At 44.8% G+C, this 18,647-nt stretch overlaps 5 protein-coding genes across 7 annotated transcripts; 4 read left to right on the top strand and 1 right to left on the bottom strand.

The window, feature by feature from the left end:
- The first annotated feature begins 478 nt into the window (after positions 1-478).
- Positions 479-4,831, top strand: LOC135614342 (uncharacterized). 2 transcript variants are annotated; one of them, XM_065111612.1, is made up of 11 exons: positions 479-1,009; positions 1,454-1,555; positions 1,643-1,759; positions 1,849-2,217; positions 2,317-2,639; positions 2,722-2,821; positions 2,956-3,015; positions 3,142-3,225; positions 3,304-3,420; positions 3,558-3,633; positions 3,738-3,862. In XM_065111612.1, the coding sequence occupies exons 1-11, from the start codon at positions 974-976 to the stop codon at positions 3,746-3,748; spliced, it is 1,395 nt and encodes a 464-aa protein (XP_064967684.1). In that variant the 5' UTR covers positions 479-973; the 3' UTR covers positions 3,749-3,862. The 2 variants fall into 2 exon arrangements, with proteins under 2 accessions (XP_064967684.1, XP_064967683.1); XM_065111611.1 differs by having other exon boundaries at positions 481-1,009; positions 3,558-4,831.
- A 32-nt stretch (positions 4,832-4,863) lies between these two features.
- On the bottom strand, positions 4,864-7,369 carry LOC135614343 (protein CURVATURE THYLAKOID 1A, chloroplastic-like). Its single transcript, XM_065111614.1, has 5 exons — positions 7,176-7,369; positions 6,837-7,048; positions 5,404-5,496; positions 5,221-5,292; positions 4,864-5,130 (listed from the first exon to the last, which is right to left on the bottom strand). The coding sequence occupies exons 1-5, from the start codon at positions 7,309-7,311 to the stop codon at positions 5,059-5,061; spliced, it is 585 nt and encodes a 194-aa protein (XP_064967686.1). The 5' UTR covers positions 7,312-7,369; the 3' UTR covers positions 4,864-5,058.
- Positions 7,370-8,241: 872 nt separating this feature from the next.
- LOC103988224 (protein DETOXIFICATION 27-like) lies at positions 8,242-11,995 on the top strand. Its single transcript, XM_065110449.1, has 9 exons — positions 8,242-8,310; positions 8,498-8,779; positions 8,848-9,389; positions 9,496-9,582; positions 9,702-9,758; positions 9,856-10,094; positions 10,183-10,301; positions 10,441-10,527; positions 10,596-11,995. Exons 2-9 carry the CDS (start codon positions 8,516-8,518, stop codon positions 10,716-10,718), a joined length of 1,518 nt encoding a protein of 505 aa, XP_064966521.1. The 5' UTR covers positions 8,242-8,310; positions 8,498-8,515; the 3' UTR covers positions 10,719-11,995.
- A 785-nt stretch (positions 11,996-12,780) lies between these two features.
- Positions 12,781-16,301, top strand: LOC103988221 (ABC transporter G family member 1-like). 2 transcript variants are annotated; one of them, XM_065111610.1, is made up of 8 exons: positions 12,781-13,238; positions 13,320-13,399; positions 13,483-13,947; positions 14,623-14,709; positions 14,783-14,911; positions 14,973-15,176; positions 15,244-15,330; positions 15,452-16,301. In XM_065111610.1, exons 1-8 carry the CDS (start codon positions 12,878-12,880, stop codon positions 16,130-16,132), a joined length of 2,094 nt encoding a protein of 697 aa, XP_064967682.1. In that variant the 5' UTR covers positions 12,781-12,877; the 3' UTR covers positions 16,133-16,301. The 2 variants fall into 2 exon arrangements, with proteins under 2 accessions (XP_064967682.1, XP_018682851.2); XM_018827306.2 differs by having other exon boundaries at positions 12,784-13,238; positions 14,985-15,176.
- Positions 16,302-16,575: 274 nt separating this feature from the next.
- Positions 16,576-18,130, top strand: LOC135614341 (trihelix transcription factor ENAP1-like). Its single transcript, XM_065111609.1, has 2 exons — positions 16,576-17,536; positions 17,709-18,130. The coding sequence occupies exon 1, from the start codon at positions 16,708-16,710 to the stop codon at positions 17,521-17,523; it is 816 nt and encodes a 271-aa protein (XP_064967681.1). The 5' UTR covers positions 16,576-16,707; the 3' UTR covers positions 17,524-17,536; positions 17,709-18,130.
- The last annotated feature ends 517 nt before the right edge of the window (positions 18,131-18,647 follow it).

The raw sequence follows: 18,647 nt of genomic DNA, 5'->3' as shown, positions 1-18,647 counted from the left end.
CATGTCACTTGAATAGTAGTAGGAGTTGGAGCTCAGAGTTGGAAATGGACGTGGTGGAAAGGGAGGTTTCATGCATGGCGTGCCTCTTCAAACTCGTGTTCTCTGTCTTTCCCTTCGCCTCCATGCCTAGAAGATCACGGAGAAGAGAAAAAGAAGATGGAGACAAGAGATCAGATTATACACACCACAAGGGTTGCACTGTATGTTCTCTTCCACTTTCGTGTCTCGCTGTGATCTGTCCCTTTGGATCCATGACTAAAAGACCACAGAACCAGCAAAAGCAACAGGAGAAGGGAACAGCAGAAGAAGAAGAAGAAGCCAAGAGACCAGTGTTAACATCTGAAGTAAATGACATGGTTTTCTCTTCCTCTTTCACGCTTTTGCTTTGGTGAGGAATCTCATAGCATACGAAGCAAAAGCTGGTGGCTGCACGTTAACTAATAATGACCGCGTGGCAAAACCCACCCTAACCTGCGCGGTCCCACGCTCCCACGCTACAGTGCGCTGCCATCGTAACTATCATTCATCCATTCTTTCGGTCCGGTGCTGCGCGGTGGGCGTAAGAAAGCACATTAGACAAACCCTTATCGCCATATAGCTTCAAGAACCGAAGCTTGCAGGCGAGAGGCGAAGCGCTTCCCACCTATCTTCTTTCTTCTTCTTCTTCTCTTAATTTAATGGTGTCCTCTTTTTCTTCCGGTTCACATTCAATTTTCCCGCTCTGATGCTGGCGTGAGATGGCATCCCCGAGTTTGACTCTTCTTTGACTCCTCTTCGCTGGCTGGTTCTGTCGCTCTGGTATCTCCTGTGCTGGCTGTTTTGATAGTTCTGTCGTGTCTGGGAAGCGGTGTTGGCTTGTTGCGAGCCACGGCTTTGCAGCCTTTTCCACTGCCGCGGCTCCTTTTCAGTGACTTTGGAGGGTTTCGGTCGGTGTAAGCGGCGGAGGAGGAGAGAGGTGGAAGACGAGGGAGCGATGAATGCCAGAGTCCGGACAGCGTCGCACGATAAAGTAGTCTTCTTTGAAGTCAATCTGTGACGGGTTGCTGTTCTCTTTGAATTCTCTTACTGTTTGCATCGGAAAGTTGGCTCCTTTGCTTGAATCGAGAGTTCTCCGTTCCTTTTTTGAATCCAAAATGGGATCTTTTAAGGCCATTGATTCACACGGTACGGATGCGCCGTGGATTTCGATTCTGAGGCCGGCTGTGAGATTTTGCTATAAAGATTGGTTTTTCTCGAGAATTTTATTCGTCTTCGATTGTGTTTTGGTTTGGATCAGAGTTCGACATGGGCTCTGCGTTTTCTTCCGTTACTTCTTCTCCTTCGAGGAATGGAATCATCTCGGATATAGAAAGAACAGTTGTTTCTTTGATTCACTCAAATCTTAGCCAGCAGGATCAATACTTCCGTTATCTGATTCCACGTGCTTGTTCTTATAAATCTTTTGTTGGTGAAGGAAATGGAGGAGGAGAAGAAGACCGAGCTGCAGGGGAACAGAAAGGAAGGATTCAGCAGATGCCAGTCTAGAAGACAAAAGAAGATCGCTTTACAACAAGATGTATCAGCTCTTCTTCATACACTTCTAATTCGACTAAATCTGTATCGATCAATTTGCGTTGCGCTATGTTTCTTCTTCCAATCTTAGGTTGACAAGCTAATGAAGAAGCTTAGACAAGAAGAGAACATCCACAGAGCTTTGGAGAGGGCTTTCACCAGACCCTCGGGCGCACTTCCCCGACTTCCTCCATATCTCCCTTCGCATGTAGCTTCTCTTCTGCTTTCATATGTTAATCCAATCAGTCGAGCTTCTTGAGAAGTTCCATTTATGTTGTTCTTTTCGTTCCCATTAAGACACTTGAGCTTCTGGCCGAAGTAGCAGTCTTGGAAGAAGAAGTGGCTCGTCTTGAAGAACAGGTAGTGAAGTTTCGGCAAGGCCTTTATCAGGAAGCTATCTGCATCTCATCCTCCAAGCAATCCAAGGAAGGTGAATCAAATTTGTGCTTGGATGGTCGCCTCTTCGAATGCTCCAAAACCAGCAAACCTTCAGGCATGGAACGATTTGGGCTTTCCTTCGACCACTCTGCAAACATAAAAAACACACCGGAAAAACAGAGATTTCCTTTAGCCTTTCATGAAGATAAGCGAGGCAAAGAGAATCAATGGATCACTAACTTTAGTAGGAACAGCAAGAGATCTCCGGTAAAGCATGCTGATGCACAGGTAAATTGCTTTCTCCACTTCTAAAGCTCATGCATATAGCAACTTAAGTATTCGGTCAGCCTCGAGCATCTGTTAATTGCAATTTGGTCATCAATCTAGACAGAATGTGCAGTGACTGATAGAGAGAGAGACTATGCTTCGGATGAAGTGATTCCAAACAAATTATCCGAGGATATCGTGAAGTGCCTGATGAACATTTTCTTGCGGATGAGTTCAAAGAAGATAGAAGATGGCATGGAGACATCTCCTTCGACTTCGGCTTCTTGTGAAAGATATGTAGAGGCGGATTTCCAAGATCCTTATGGTATCTGTGCGGAATTCGGGAAAAGGGACATCGGTCCATATAAGAACTTTCGATCGATTGAAGTGAGTTGGAACCATCAAAACCTTACGGCTTCAGCATCTCTCAAGCGCAGGCTAAAGTGAGCTGTGTCTTCTTAATTTGGTTGGCTATGCTTTTACGTGGTATGAGGTTCTCATCACAGTCTATCTGCTCAACTCCAGAGTTTTACTCAGAAAGCTTGAATCGGTTGACCTATCAGAGCTCACACACCTGCAGAAGCTTGCTTTCTGGATCAACATCTATAACTCATGCATGATGAATGTATGATGTCAACTCAAATCCCTGTTTAGTCTACCACCAAATCTTCTATATCCGAATCAAACTATGAATTGCATGAAATCACTGGAATTACATTCTGTTATGATTGAATTCTGTGTTTTATTTCTTGATCTTAGGCATTTCTTGAGCAAGGCATACCAACAAATCCTGAGATGATTGCTGCATTGATGACAAAAGTATGATCTTCTCTGCCTCATCTCTTAACTTTCTTTCAGAGACATAGAATGCAGTATGCTTATGAGAAGCTATTTATGTTGAACATATTATGTATGCAATTTCACCATTGCTTTTTCTAATTTCAGGCAGTGATAAATGTGGGTGGCCACTTTCTCAGTGCAATTACCATAGAGCATATCATATTGAGGTTTCCATATTACTGGAAGAATGTAAGGATTTCTCTTATTCAAACTTTTGGAATCTTGTTTATAAACCATTTGAAAATGACCCATTTAATATGCCTAAAGGTCTCTCCTAAAGAACCAAAAAATGGTGCCATGCCAATAAGAGGCATCTTTGGATTGGAGTGGTGGGAACCTCTGGTTACCTTTGCTCTCTCATGTGGCAGTTGGTCATCCCCTGCTGTAAGTTTGATCTTCCATATCTGGTTCAATGAAGAGTGATCTGAAACAAGAGGGGATGTCAAAGTTAGGAATGAAACAGTTTCAGTCTCTTCTACTGTTCATGAGTTTACTGATACTTGTAATTGTCTTTTGTTAAGGTGAGAGTATACACAGCAGCACAAGTGGAGAATGAGTTGGAAACAGCCAAAAGGGATTATTTGCAAGCAGCTGTTGGTATATCCACACCAAACAAGTTGGCAATTCCTAAGCTGCTTGATTGGTACCTACTTGATTTTGCCAAGGATGTGTGGTCACTGATGGACTGGATCTGCTTGCAGCTACCAAGTGAGTTGAGGAGTGAAGCAGCTAAATGCCTTGAGATGGACAGGAGGATTGTTCCACTGGCAATTCAAGTTCTGAGATATGAATTCAGATTCAGGTACATTTTGGCCCCATAAACAACTCTCTCTCTCTTTCTCTCTCTCTCTGAAGTTTCAGGGTTTGACTGTACATACACATGTGCAAGGGGAAAAAAAAAGGATGAATAAGTCTTCAAATAATCTTTCTAGCTTCCTGATTCTTCTGCTGGTTTTCATCTGTGTTTCTTTATTCATCTGATACATGTATATGCCTTTGTTGAGATACAGCAAAAATGTCACTAGGAAGAGGTAGCATTTTATATCTTAAGAGACATAATTGCAGCCCTCAAATCATAAAAGTGAACTGCTTATGGACAGTGATGCAAATTTAATCATGCAACATGTACTTAAATGTTCATTTCATGTCACAAATTAAAGCGACTAAGTACGCTGAGAACAAAATTATAGTAATATGTATAAATATTATAATATGATTAATCTTTGTTGAGACATCAATGTAGTGTATTATTTATTTTACAAAATGATACGTCTCAAAACCATGTTTGAAAGTTTTGTACGCTATTTAATATAAAAAAATATTTTTTTTATTTTTTTTAAAATATTATGACCTGATTCTATTGCTTACTCTTTTATCTATTTACTTTTATTTATTCTCAAAGAAAATGGTGATAAGTTTCCAGCAATACAGATTAACACAAAAAAATCAGATTCATAAACAAAGTCGAAAAGATATATTGAATATTTCAGCATGATGTAAAGTAAAGTAAAGTCCCTCAATTTATATTATTGCCAATTAATTGATATAAAAGGTATGTTTTTTTTCACATGATGTAACTCAAATTATCTTATAGAACAAAATACAGAAGTAATATTATGATCAAATGACCAAATAGCTCATACTCAAGAAGTGCATATTGCTAAGTTTTATAAAGACTATGCCAACTATCCTAAATTACCTATCAGAACAATGTTACATTGACATTAAACTTTTGGGCGCTTGCCTCACTTTCACCTATGTCGATCTTCTCTCTTTTGAAGATGGTAAAAACATCCAAAAGTAGTGAAAGATTATAATCACTCATCGTAAATGAATAACTTACCTTTGGTTCAATCTTGTACCAATCCTGATCACAGCCACATACATTTCTATGGTTGACATAGTTTACATCCAGACGCTTTGAATTGACTACACATGCAACAAAGGGAAGTATGGAAATGTAAACCACTAAAATAACATGTAACAACAGGCTATTTATGAAAATATTGTTATCTGAATTTCTCAATCATCACGACGTCCTAATATCTTCTCCTTGAGATCATCAAGTTTTGAGAAAAAATCATCTCTAGTTTCCTGCACCTCGGTCACAAACAGGCTGATTATTATGCAGAGCATGAAGCTGGAGAAAAACGAAAAGAACTCCGACAGTTAACAAAAGTTCACCTTGAAGATCAGATATCGCGAGCTGAACCAGACTGTGTAGCCAAGGCCAACAACTTCCAGCACCTTGGGGAACTGTTTAAAGAAAAAGCATGTATTGCCATCATTGATCTAATGATAGATTAACTAGTTTGTTCAACAATACTATTAGGCATGTGTTTCTGCAACTTAAATGGAAAAGCATACCACAGGGATGGAATCAATGACAGAAATGATTGTTGATGAAATCCACAGTGCAACCAGTGCAACAGCTCCATAGAAGAGGATGGTAGAGTCCACCTGCATCATAGGCAATCACATAATTTAGGAAAGCTATAAACAATCCCAAAAAGTACTAGAGAAAAAAATAATTCCCAAAAAATAGACGCATTAAGAGAGTTGGTACCGAATGGTAAATTCCAGGTTAGACATATTGATTGCCCATAAGACCAGAAAAATATTCGGTGATAATAAAGCAAATCATCTCTTGTGCAGATTCTTAATTTCTGAAATAAGAATTCTTGACTTCGAAAATTCATATCCCAGATTTGTGTCTGTATAAATAAAATTATATGACAAAAAGCATGCACAACCATCTCCTTATCCAAATGACAGTTCATAATTTTGTTCATTAAATAATATGAATCTCATTGTAGAGCAAGATAGAAGGACATGTTGGAGCTTTAAATTCCAGCTCTGAGATAAATATTAACCAGCCATGGAAATGGCACATTCTCTCCATTTTGACCCGACCTAGGTAACAGATAGTCAGGGTCTATAGTATACCACAATGTACAAAGAATTTAAAACCGATGGATTGTACTGATGCCATCTCAAAATATCATTTTAGTATAAATGCCTTTGCAAAAGCTATGATAATTGTTGGTAGTTAGTGGGTTTAAGAAAGACAGATCATTAGGCAAACATGGAAGGTTTCAGTAACCAAAAAGTTTTATTGCCATGTTACGAAGTAATAAGGTATTTCTAACATAGCTCTTATTCTAGCCAAGAACAGCACTATGTGCAAGCCAGAAATAAAATGTAAGTCGCATTTGATGATAACAAGAGAAGTACAGAACTCAATGTCAGTAAGCCATCATGATGTATTGTAGTAACTTTGTGATATGCCTCTTGAGATAATCGATTAAGCAAATTTGCAAGTGTGGCTTTTACATTTGACAGCCTTATGTAGGGGAGAAAATGGTACTCGTTTCCTTTGCAGTTCAGTTCATTTATATCTTCAGTGTCCACAAAAAAGAAGATGATTCAAACAAGTTGGTGCTGAATGGAAAACATAGTACAAAAGTCTACAAAAGCAACACTGAGTAACATGTCCGTGATAAAAGAGGATCAATCAATGTCAGCAAAAGCAGTGAGGACTTGAGCACTGTACCCTATAGAAGTACCAACTAATGATCCAATTTTTGCTTATCTGTAGCCATGGTCAGAACCCTTGACATAAGACTAGTAGATACTTTTTCTTTCTATCAGCTTCAACCTAGAAGGTATGCGTACATAGAACTAATGTTTACCAGAGCCAAGCTAGCATATATACCTAAAATCAGCACCATCAAAGCATTATTCCTCAATCATAAGCATAAAGAAACAAACAATCATGGTACAAGTTCGTGAGAGAGGACCTGATCATTAAGCTTAGATAAAAGATCATCCACAGCCTCAGCAATCGCTTCACCACCACCATCAGGGTTCTCTTCCCCTGGGGAGGACGAGTTCGTGAAGGAGGACGGTCCTTCGAGTGGCTTCGCCGCAGCATCATCGGCTACGACAGCCGCGGAGGTCTCCTCGCCCGAGACCATGGCCCGCAGCGGGCGAGCACCAGAACGGCCCAATCCTGGATCCAGAACCAAACAAACAAATCCCTAGGGTTTCGATTTGCGACCAAATGGATACCAAACGCCAAGAGAACAACGAATTGAACCCCGAAAAAGAAGGAACAGGACAAGAATCGGATCAAGTACCGGGATTGGAGATGGGGGAGCGGGAGGCGAGGAGAGACTTTCTGGGGATGGTGAGGAAAAGAGGGGAGGAGGCGGTGAAGGGGCAGCGGTGGTGCGGGAGGCAAAGGAGGCCGTTGGGAGGCGCGAAGAGCTCCATTGCGGATGAGGTTACTGTGTGTTTTGGGCGGTGCCACAGGCGTCTATTTTGCGAATGTTTTGGCTCGGACGGAAAGAGATACCAAAGAGCGATCTCAGTATTCTTGTCAACCTACGACAACGTAATAGTTGAGGCAAGTACCCGCCTTCTGATTGGCTGAAAACCTTCGACCCACAGAAAAGACATGCGGGTCCCATGCATCACAGGACGGGCTAGAAGACGAATCGGACGAACTACAATGTAAAGTCGGGTGCTGTCGCGGGGATCGTTTAGGCATGGGGCACGTCCGACCCGCTTTCGTACAGAAGGGAAAGTAGTGGGTCCCATTGGCTCTTACGATCAAGAAGGCGGGTAGATGAGCGACTGCTTGACGAGCTAGTAGGAGAAGATTACTTTCGCGTTGTCCGAAACGTTCGAGGACGCGGAAAGCGGTCAGTGGATACGCGTGTGTGTCACTTACTTTTGGCAAGGTGGTCACTCATCGTACGTGACGGACACGTCCTGACACATCATTATCCCCGTGGACAGGGACCCAGTGAGACATCCCGTTGTGGGACCCGAACACGTCTTTGAAGTCAAACCTGAGCACACCTTTGACCAACTGGCATGGCGGTTCGCATAATTGAAGTCAATTGAAGTCAAAGCTGAACAATAGTTCCCAGTAGTTAACCCGTGCGATCCTAAAGCACCTCATAGGAGGAAGGTTCTTTGGTTGGAGTGTGGTTGGCTCTTCCAGCGACCATTCTGTTTGATGGCAGGTGACGAGAAAGGTTCTTAAACAACCATTCTGTCGGATCTCCAAATGACGAGAAAGATCGGTGATGTGGATCTCAACCCCAACGACCATTCTGTACGATGCAAAAGTTGTCACTGCCATGGTATTAAACCAAGGCGTCTGTATATCTTTCCGTTCCTGCATGAAATGGAAACAAGAACAACAAGTTTGATTCTTTCTTCCACCCGCTGTTCTCGTGGTTGCCACACAGAAGGCTTTTAGAGGTGAAGAGATCATCCTCAGTTGTTTCTACCCTTTCTTTTATGTTGTATTTGCTCTGCCATCGCAATGCTGACATTAATTAATCCTACTGTCGCATTGGAGGGAGCAGTTGACCTCGTTGCAGCTGCTGCTCATATCTTATCTATAAAAGTAGACATGGTTCTCTTAAGCATTCCATGATCACCCCAGGACGTACGTGCGTCGACCATGGAAGGAGAGACGGAGATTGGGGAAACCAGTGTGGCGTTGCTGACGAATGGGGAGGTGAAGAACGGGCCGGGATTAGCGAGGAGGGCGTGGGCGGAGTTGAAGAAGCTGTGGGCGATCGTCGGCCCGTCCATGATCGGTAGACTTGCCTTGCAGACCATGTCCGTCATCACGCAAGCCTACGCTGGGCATATCGGTGACCTCGAGCTTGCTTCCTTCGCCATTGCCTTCACTGTCGTCGCATTTTTGGCCTTCGGCTTACTGGTACTATATTCCCCGTGCTAAGAATCATTCGTATCAGATTCAAGCTCTTGCTCCTGCATTGCATGCAGCTTGGCATGGCCAGTGCGTTGGAGACTTTATGCGGGCAAGCCTTCGGAGCCAAGCAGTACCACATGTTGGGGGTGTACATGCAGCGATCGATGGTGGTGCTCTTCCTTTGCGCCCTCCTGCTCCTGCCCTTGTACATCTTCGCCACCCCGTTACTGGAGTTACTGGGGCAGTCCAAGGAAATCGCACGGGAAGCCGGATATCTCTCCTTGTGGCTGCTTCCTCTCCACTTCTCCTTTGCAATTCTGTTCCCGCTGCAGAGGTTCCTCCAGTGCCAGCTCAAGAACTCCGTCAACGCCGCCTTCACCGTCCTCGCTCTCCTCGTCCACATCTTCATCAGTTGGCTATTCATGGGGAAGCTTCAGCTCGGGTTGACGGCGGCGGCGCTGACGCTCGACTTCTCTTGGTGGATGGCGGTGGCGGGTCAGTTTCTGTACGTCGTCTGTGGGGGATGTCCTCGAACTTGGAAGGGATTCTCCTTCGAAGCAATGGCCGGGCTGTGGGAGTACCTCAAACTGTCAGCCTCATCTGGTGTCATGCTATGGTATATAACGAATCTTCGCTTGTTGATTGCTTGAATTCTACTGTTCTTTTAGATCTTTATACTCAACTAGAAAACATAAGTACTGAGATGGATGTTTATTGAGCAGCTTGGAGATTTGGTATTACAGGGTACTTGTTCTACTGGCAGGCAACCTAAAGAACGCTGAAATAGCAGTGGATGCTCTGTCAGTGTGGTGAGAAGCATATGAAATTTGTGTGTTATTTATGACTCTTTAAGCCGGCCAATGCACAGTAACAAAATTGGCAAGATGACTGAAATCTGACTTTGGACCTTCCGTTTTTGGCTGAACAGCATGAACATAAATTCCTGGGAGATGATGATTCCATTAGCTTTCTTTGCTGGCACAGGGTATGTTGTCATACTACAGTCTCTCTCCTGCACCTTGCATAATTCCCTCTCACCTGAATCCGTACTCGCTAATGCTTGGTTTCCGGCGAGAATGAAGAGTTCGGGTAGCTAATGAGCTTGGAGCAGGCAATGGAAAGGGAGCAAGGTTTGCCACCATCGTCTCTGTCACGACATCTGCAGCCATAGGCCTCATCTTCTGGTCCCTAATCATTGGTTTCCACGACAAGATAGCTCTCATCTTCTCGTCGAGTTCGGTTGTGCTTGAAGCCGTTGACAGGCTCAGTATCCTATTGGCATTCACCGTTCTTCTCAACAGTGTTCAACCAGTTATCTCCGGTGAGCTCTGATGATATCTACACTACAGTCTCTTGATTTCCATCAGCAGGGCTGTTGGCATACTGATCTCAGGATATTCTTTCTGAAGGTGTTGCTGTTGGGTCAGGGTGGCAAGCAATGGCGGCGTACGTAAACATAGGTTCATACTACTTCATTGGAATCCCCATTGGGATCTTTCTAGGATGGATTCTTAAACTTGGCGTACTGGTACGTTCGACTGTTCTGTTCTCAATTAACGAAGATAGTAAGATGACGAACAACAATAAAACTGTGTTATTGGAAGTTTGGAACATGAAATCATGCAAAAATACTTACAATATGCGCTTTTGATTCTGTGTTAATGTAGGGGATATGGGCTGGAATGATTGGTGGAACAGGCATTCAGACATTGATCTTGACCATTCTGACCATTCGGTGTGACTGGGATAGAGAGGTAACACAGTCAACCATATTCCTACCCAAAAATTTTACTCTGTTTCTTATAAATCATGTACTTTTCAGGCAATCATAGCAAGGGAGCGTGTGAAGAAATGGTCAGTTCCAGACGAAGAAGAAGAAGCTAAATTCTTGAACCAGACAGGTTGCTTTGGGCAGAAAGATGAACTCAATTATGATGGCCAGTGATTTATGGAGCAAGTTACATTTATTTGGGAATATGCAGCAAATGAAGGGAAGGAATAAGCTGTATTGACTTCAAAACAATTAGCTCTTGCATACTAAGCTCTGGCAATGTGCTAAAACATTGAAAGGAACAGCTCCGGAAATATAGCTCTTTCCTTGGCTCGAATCTTGTATTCTTGCAGATAATATAACAGGAGAGTTTCTATACCTTAAAGTGGATATAATGATCAAGGCAAGTGAGCAATTGCATGCAGCTTTGCCATGTTGCCAAGTTCTCCTCGTTCGAAGAGACTTGATGCACTGTAGAAAGAAGCAATTCACACAACATTGAAAAGGAACCATTGACAGTGTGGAAGAGATAGAAGGGTGATGTGAATGGAGACGAGCGAGGGCACGTAACACGAACGTGACTCGGGTTGAGAGCGGTCAGGTGAGAGGGAGACAGCACACGTGCGAACGTGGCTATCGTGGGAGCAAACTCCCAATGTGGGGCGCCGAGGCACGTACACGGCTTTTGAGGCGAGAAGCGCTCGTGTGGGGCGCCCGCCTCTATATCTCTGGCCTCCTTCGCACCCCCATGCAATGCAATAGGGAGCAGAGGAGAGATCGGGGAGGGATGGGGAGGCCGGAGACGAGGCGAAGCTGGTGCAAGCGGCACCCGAAGCACCCACAGTCGACCGGAGTTTGCCCCTTCTGCCTCCGGGAGAGGCTCTCTCGCCTCTCCCAATGCTCCTCCTCCTCTTCCTCTTTTGTAGCCTACATCTCTTCTCCATGGGCCCATTCATCGTCCTCCTCGTCCGGCTCCGACAACCCATCTTCTTCTGCCTCCTCACCGCCGCGCCACCGTGACGTGAAGAGGGCGAGGGTCTCCTTTCTTCTCAAGCGCGACACAGCGGCGAGCAGTGCACTGATGAAGAGCCGGTCCCTGGTGGTCGTCGTCGGAAGTCGTGAGGATGAGGAGAAAGAAAAGGAGACAGATGTAAGTAAAGGAAAACAGAAGGAGAAGGTGGAGAAGAAAGACAAGTTTTGGTCATGGCTGCTCAGTGGTTCAAAGAGGAGACAGAAGAAGGAGGGTAATGGAGACTCGCTGCGCCCACAGACCTTCAAAGAGAAGCCTTCAGCGAAGTGGATCTTATTCTCCTAAAACACAAGTCGTTCTCTACATGTTCGGCTACTACTAGCATTAAGTTCTTTTAATGTCTTCTTCTTGTTGTCGTATGCGTTAAATGTTTGCTTGTTATTGTACAGATCAAAGAACGTAGAGATGAGAGTTGCACATATAGATCGAGTTTCTTTGTCGTTAATTTTTGTTTAGCAGAAGGTAAGCCAAATTTGTTAGATCCATAGAACACCAAATTGACAAGGTCATCAACATAAGAACTGGTGTGCATTTATGACGTGCAAGCACATCGAAGGCCAATCTTTAGGAACAGAGAAATGAACATGAGTTATACTTTCCAACCTTTATATCTTATCAAAATCATAAAAGAATCAAATGTATTCTTATTATCATCGATGATATTACGTGGGTATATCTCCAACCAATTAAACGAGTGATATGTGTTCGGATACGCCTCACCTGTCTCCATGGTGTAAATTATGAGGCAATTCGGCATCTCGGCATTGCCGACAACGTGGGTCCCATGCGGGTGCGCTCACATTGGCCACTAACTTCTTTTAGAAGCATTCTTCTTCCCGCTCTTCTTTTATTCTCACTACCTGCGGTCACCGGCCCGGTCTACCTGCTTCGTGATCGTTGCTCATGCGGGTCCCACATGTGGGACGATGATTCCTCTGATAACAGGGCAGGTAGGAATGACGGGTACACGAGAAGGAGCTCGAAAAAGCGTTCCCTCGTCGTCGCCTCTGTGCCCTGCGCTGTCGACCTACAGGGATACTGCTCCGCATTGGATGGCAATGTTAATTGTCGAAAAGGAAATCGGATATTGATTCGGATCGGAATTCATTTCAGAGACAGATGCACGTTCCAATCGGAATTAATGGTCACATAGGAGTTAATGGAGGAAAATTGCGCCACGCTCCAACTTGTGAAGTAGTAGAACGAGGCCAAATCAATGTGATCGATAAAAACCTTCCAATGTGATGGCAATGGCACGCCGTCAGATAGAGGAGCAGCAGGAAAACAGACCACCCGCAAGTAGATGGAACAGACCATGCCTTCCCCGTCGAGTGTGCCCCGATGGACTCCCAGTCCGAGCTCAACCCGCCCGCTGCGCTCGCCAGCCAGGCTTGCCGACGTCGACGACGCCGCCTTCTTCCCCTTCGGTGCTTCTTCTTTCACTCCCCCGCACCTCCGCTCGACGGGGGAGGTCGAAAATGGCAGGAGCGTGGATCAAGGTGTCTTCCTCACCTGGGAGGATCTGTGGGTCTCGGCGCCGGGCCGCAAGGGAGGGCACGTCTCCATTCTTTGTGGGATCACCGGGTTCGCACGGCCAGGTGAGGTCTTGGCTATGATGGGACCCTCCGGTTGTGTCAAGTCCACACTCCTCGACGCATTAGCAGGTGACACACATACATCCATATGATCCTTCTGTTTCTTTCATCTCCGTTTACATCAATCCTTGTTGCTCAATCAATTTGCAGGAAGACTAGCATCTAATGTAAGTCAGAAAGGAGAGATCTTGATCAATGGCCAGAAGCAGAAACTCGCCTTCGGAACCTCAGTACGAAGCTCTCATCCGACTCCTCCTTGTCCTTCCCTGTTAAATGTTTGTGTAAGGATCATTGGTGTGTTCTTCTCCCTTAGGCTTACGTCACTCGAGATGATGTACTCATGACGACACTGACGGTTCGAGAAGCGGTGTACTACTCGGCGCAGCTGCAGCTGCCGGATTCCATGTCGAGGGCGGAGAAGAGGGCGAGGGCGGAGGCAACGATCCGGGAGATGGGGCTGGAATCAGCCATGGACACGAGAATAGGAGGGTGGGCTTCCAAGGGCATCAGCGGCGGCCAGAAGAGGAGAGTGAGCATCTGCATCGAGCTCCTCACGCGGCCGCGGCTCCTCTTCCTCGACGAGCCCACGAGCGGGCTCGACAGCGCCGCCTCGTACCACGTCATGAACCGCATCGCTCGGCTGGCGAGGCGAGAGGCGATGACGGTCGTGGCGGCCATTCATCAGCCGAGCAGCGAGGTGTTCGAGCTGTTCCACGGTCTTAGCCTCCTGGCTTATGGTAGGACAGTCTACTTCGGCCCTCCTCAAATGGCTGATGAGGTAGCTTTCGGGACCAACTCGCCGTAATGAGAATTCGAACGCGATAATAATTAGTTGGATTCAGATTCATCACCATTAAATTTCTTTGATTGAATATGTGATTAAAAATAAATATCTAAATTAGATTTGTAAATTCGACAAGGATATTTTTTTAAAAATATAGGATTCTCGTGAGTTGAAGTTTCATTGGATTCTCGTGAAATTACTCTTATTTTTAGTCTCTTCTCATGTGTAATGTTATTAATTTTTTTATAAAATATTTAATCTCATTTTTTCTTACATCATCGATTTTTATAAAATATAAAATATAAAATATTTGTATAGGGATCTCAATATAATTTTTAAAAATATAGGAACCAGAATGCATAACTAATTATAGGGGATAATATATAATTAGTTTATTGAATCGTCTATTTATAAGGATAGATTAATTTCACTTGACAATAAATAATATTTAGATTTATTTTTTTATTTACTATTTTTTTAAATGAACTTTTGCTTTGGTTTCACGTTAGAAATTATGAGTCTCATCCAAATCGATCAAAATTAATATACATTAGATTCTCAATAAAGCTGTGAGTAATATTATTTATAATTATGTTTGAATCGAATATTCGGCTGATTCTTGAGTCCTAAAACGTTGTAGCCAATCAGTGCTATATATCTTTTATGCAGTTTTTTGCTTCGAATGGTTTCCCATGTCCTTCCCCAAGCAATCCTTCGGATCACTACCTGAGGACGATCAACAAAGACTTTGACATCGTCAGTCTCATCTTCCCCAAAGCTTTCATACATAACTATTCATCGATGCCAAAGCTAACGCCTCCATCACCAGGATAACGAGGACAGTCTTGCGCACAAGTCGAGAAGCGCTTCCCAAGCAATTGAGCTCCTCGTCAGGTCTTACAGCTCTTCAGATATCTCACACGAAGTCACACAACAAATAGCACTGATGCGGAATACGGTAACCACAATGTTGTTGAACTACTAACTATGTTTGCTTGAGGCACATCAAAGGCTTATAGTTCTGTGTGAAGGGAGGATCTTTGGTGAAGAAGAGGAGCCAAGCAAGCTTCTTCACTCAGACGCGCGTCCTCACACGACGATCCTTCGTCAACATGTACAGAGACTTAGGCTATTACTGGTTGCGATTCGCTATCTACGTCGCACTTTGCTTGTGTGTGGGCTCCATCTACTACGATGTTGGCCATAGTTTTGGCTCGATTCAGGCATGTAAATCGTATTGTTTCATCCTCTGACCTCTTTAATGCTTGCTTACGTGCTGTTTTGGTTCAGGCGAGGGGTTCCATGCTCATGTTCACAGCGGCTTTCTTGACCTTCATGGCGATTGGAGGTTTCCCATCTTTTGTGGAGGATATGAAGGTTTGTGGAATTTGTCATATACTGATCATGAACTGATTCTTTTCCTTCATCTTTTCCTGTGGTAGAATGATCAGTTGCGAGTACAGACCGATGCTTATTTACCATCCCGAAACCTACCCAGATCTTTGGAAGAGAGAGACTAAATGGGCATTATGGTGCGACGGCGTTCACGATCGCCAACACGCTTTCTGCAACTCCATATCTGGCTCTCATCTCCGTCGTACCAGGAGCAATGGCGTACTACCTAGTCGGCCTGCAGCGGCCCGCCGACCACTTCGTCTACTTCGCGCTGGTGCTGTTCGTGTGCATGATGGTCGTCGAGGGCCTGATGATGATCGTCGCCAGCCTCGTCCCGGACTTCCTCATGGGCATCATAACCGGAGCTGGAATCCAAGGAGTCATGATGCTCAACGGCGGCTTCTTCCGGCTGCCACAAGACCTGCCCAAGCCAGTGTGGCGATACCCCATGTCCTACATGGCGTTCCACAAGTACGCCAACCAGGGATTCTACAAGAACGAGTTCTTGGGGTTGACTTTTCCTGGAAACGTAGCAGGAGGTTCTCCCATCATCACGGGTGAGGAGATACTGAGAGGTGTTTGGCAGGTGGAGATGGGATACTCCAAGTGGGTTGACCTTGCCATCTTGCTTGCCATGGTGATGCTCTATAGGCTAATGTTCTTGGGTGCTGTTAAGATTGCTGAGAAGGTGAAGCCCAAGATTAATGCTCTATATGTGAGGGCTCCTATGCTATCCATCGATGTCAAAGAGCAATCCTCCTTGGAAATTGAGGCTTCACCTTAAGAAGCTCGGTGGAATAAATTAGCATGTGAGACACCTTAAATCTTTCGCAGGGAAAGTGCAAATAAAAAATATGTAATTTATCATGTCTTTTTCCTAACTGCAAATTCCATACAAATATGGATGTTTTACTTTTAGTAAAAGGAGTAAGAAAAGATAGATTCATTATTAATTTGTTTTTTTTTATAGATGATCAAATTTTAAGCAATATTAATTTCATATGCTATTTTAAACATCAAATGCTCTGATTAAACATTATCAGATATATAAAATAATAATAAAAATAATTAAAGCAATATCATCTGATGATGAGGAAGACACTGTCAACGTGACGTCGACCGGATCCGCGGTTCAACGCCCCCATCCAGTTCCAGAGGGCCGGTCCGAAATAAAAATGAACCGAATCGGACTGGCCTCCGACTCAACTCCACCGGCCCACCCCCAACCATTATCCCCCATCACCGCCACCACCACTCAACCACCACCTCACCCGCCCACTTCCCCATACCCACCCCAATACCGACGGCCTACCACCAAACACAAACCCTAATCCTAAACAAAGTCCTGCATCAGAAGCCATGGCGGCCGCCGGGCCGCCGGCGGCGCCGCCGAGGAGGCCCGTCCCCGGCCAGCCGTGGTCCCACATCGAGACGACCCACCTGATCGACGCCTACGCGGAGCGGTGGTATGCCCTGAAGCGCGGCCAGCTCAAGGCCCAGCAGTGGGAGGAGGTCGCCGCCGCCGTCGCCGCCCGTTGCGGCATCGACGAGCCGTCCAAGACCGGCACCCAATGCCGCCACAAGATCGAGAAGCTCCGCAAGCGTTACCGCGCCGAGCGCCTGCGCCCCGGCTCCTCCGTCTGGCCCTTCTTCAGCCGGATGGACCGCATGGAGTGCGGACCCCTTCCCATCTCCGCCCGACAGCCGGTCCCGCCGCGTCCCGCCTCTGCCCCGTCCACCGACGAGGACGAGGTGGAGGATGAGGAGGAGGAGGAGGAGGAGGACGAGAGGGTGGGGAGCAACACCCGGAGCATCAATGGGATCCTTCGGGAGCCCAACTGGGGGCCATCTAGGGTTCCCAGAAATCACGTCCCCGCGACAAGGAGAGCTTTGGAGATGGAGGAAGGGGAATCCGAGGAGGAAGAATCGGAGGGCGAGGACGCAGGCGGGAACGAGGTCACGTCGCAGGTGGCGGCAGTATTGAGGGGGTTCGGCGACGGCTTGGCGCGGATGGAGAAGAGGAGGATGCAGTTGATGAGGGAGGTGGAGAGGGATTGGATGCAGATGGAGACGAAGAGGGCCGAGATGCTGAGGGAGTCGCAGCGGTGCCTCTTGGACATGATCGCCGACGCTCTTCCTTCATCCAAGAAGGCCAAGAAATCTCACGATCTATAAGCTACTGCAAAAGGTCATGCATCATGTCCTTCCTTCCTTTCTTCCTCTTTTGGTCACTCAATTAACAATAATTACATCTTGGATGGTTTCAAGTTAGTGGGCCTTCCCCCTTCAATTAATTATTCATTTATGCCCATTTTAATCGCCTTTTATTTGATTTTTTTTCCTTCTACTCCCATTTGTAGGTGGGAACCTCAGGAATTGAGTAACAGTATGCTTTTGTTGTTGCACCTGCGGGATTTGATCTGCTTACTGAGGGCATTTGTAGCATCTTTCTTCCTTCCTAATGCCACCCTTAAACTGATCCTGAAGGGCATGACACTGGATTAGTGAGGAAAAACATATTGCTTGGAAAAAGTTTCAGTAGGTTCAAATATTGCTACAGAAGTTGTTTCTAGTTTTTGCATCTTAGAAGTATACGACGAGAAATACATTGCACAAAAGAAAAAAATTACTATACTAGATGAAAATTTACATTTTCCAAGTGCTGTGTCCATGCCGGGTTGGGTCTTATATAAGATTTTCCATGTTGGTATATCTATATCATGTCATATCTATATCCATGTTTCATAGTGTATCATTGTCCAAAATAAAGCTCTATTTTTTCTTTCTTGTGATTCACAATTTTAACCCGGTGCCCAAAAAGGCTGAGAAAGGTACATTTGAACTAGACCTTCGCATCTAATTTTGCAGTTTCAATTTTTTTTTATGTTCTAGAATATTTTCTTTCTTCATTTGCTTTCTGCTTCTAATTGAGGTCTGAAATTTGGCCCCTTCTATTTTATTTTATATTTTGTTTAAGCTTACATAGCCAATTCTCACCTTGCTGTTTGAGCTTTTTTAGTCTGACCAGTATAAGGGTGTCATCTTTGTGGTCTTGGGCTATCTGATTAAAGGAGTTAGATGGTTCATCGATAAGCTTTGCTGCCTATCAATCACATGGGTGTGCACTAATGACCAACGAATAGATGTTTCAAAAGACCGTCCTAAAGGCTCAGGTGGCAATTGCCAGTTTGCTTAACAGATAATAATCAACTTGTGTTGAATCAATCTGTTATTTTTTATTTCTTAATTTGCTTCCCAGACATATATTCGATCATTTCCTATTTTGTGACTGTTGTGAG

The sequence above is a fragment of the Musa acuminata genome, chromosome BXJ2-6 (assembly GCF_036884655.1).
Source record: "Musa acuminata AAA Group cultivar baxijiao chromosome BXJ2-6, Cavendish_Baxijiao_AAA, whole genome shotgun sequence".
Classification (NCBI taxonomy): Eukaryota; Viridiplantae; Streptophyta; class Magnoliopsida; order Zingiberales; family Musaceae; genus Musa; species Musa acuminata.
This window is presented reverse-complemented; position numbering and strand designations above follow the sequence as displayed.

Coding starts and splice junctions, on each gene's coding strand:
- LOC135614341 (XM_065111609.1), top strand. CDS start 16,708: ATGGCGGCCGCCGGGCCGCCGGCGGCGCCGCCGAGGAGGCCCGTCCCC.
- LOC135614342 (XM_065111611.1), top strand. CDS start 974: ATGAATGCCAGAGTCCGGACAGCGTCGCACGATAAA. Junction 1,760..1,848: donor CTCCATATCTCCCTTCGCAT/GTAGCTTCTCTT, acceptor GTTCCCATTAAG/ACACTTGAGCTTCTGGCCGA. Junction 3,226..3,303: donor TTCCATATTACTGGAAGAAT/GTAAGGATTTCT, acceptor ATATGCCTAAAG/GTCTCTCCTAAAGAACCAAA.
- LOC135614343 (XM_065111614.1), bottom strand. CDS start 7,311: ATGGAGCTCTTCGCGCCTCCCAACGGCCTCCTTTGCCTCCCGCACCAC. Junction 7,049..7,175: donor CTCCCCCATCTCCAATCCCG/GTACTTGATCCG, acceptor TTCTGGATCCAG/GATTGGGCCGTTCTGGTGCT. Junction 5,497..6,836: donor TATCTAAGCTTAATGATCAG/GTCCTCTCTCAC, acceptor CCTATGATGCAG/GTGGACTCTACCATCCTCTT.
- LOC103988224 (XM_065110449.1), top strand. CDS start 8,516: ATGGAAGGAGAGACGGAGATTGGGGAAACCAGTGTGGCGTTGCTGACG. Junction 8,780..8,847: donor TTTTGGCCTTCGGCTTACTG/GTACTATATTCC, acceptor CATTGCATGCAG/CTTGGCATGGCCAGTGCGTT. Junction 10,302..10,440: donor TTCTTAAACTTGGCGTACTG/GTACGTTCGACT, acceptor GTGTTAATGTAG/GGGATATGGGCTGGAATGAT.
- LOC103988221 (XM_065111610.1), top strand. CDS start 12,878: ATGGAACAGACCATGCCTTCCCCGTCGAGTGTGCCCCGATGGACTCCC. Junction 14,710..14,782: donor TCAACAAAGACTTTGACATC/GTCAGTCTCATC, acceptor CTCCATCACCAG/GATAACGAGGACAGTCTTGC. Junction 14,912..14,972: donor TAGCACTGATGCGGAATACG/GTAACCACAATG, acceptor AAAGGCTTATAG/TTCTGTGTGAAGGGAGGATC.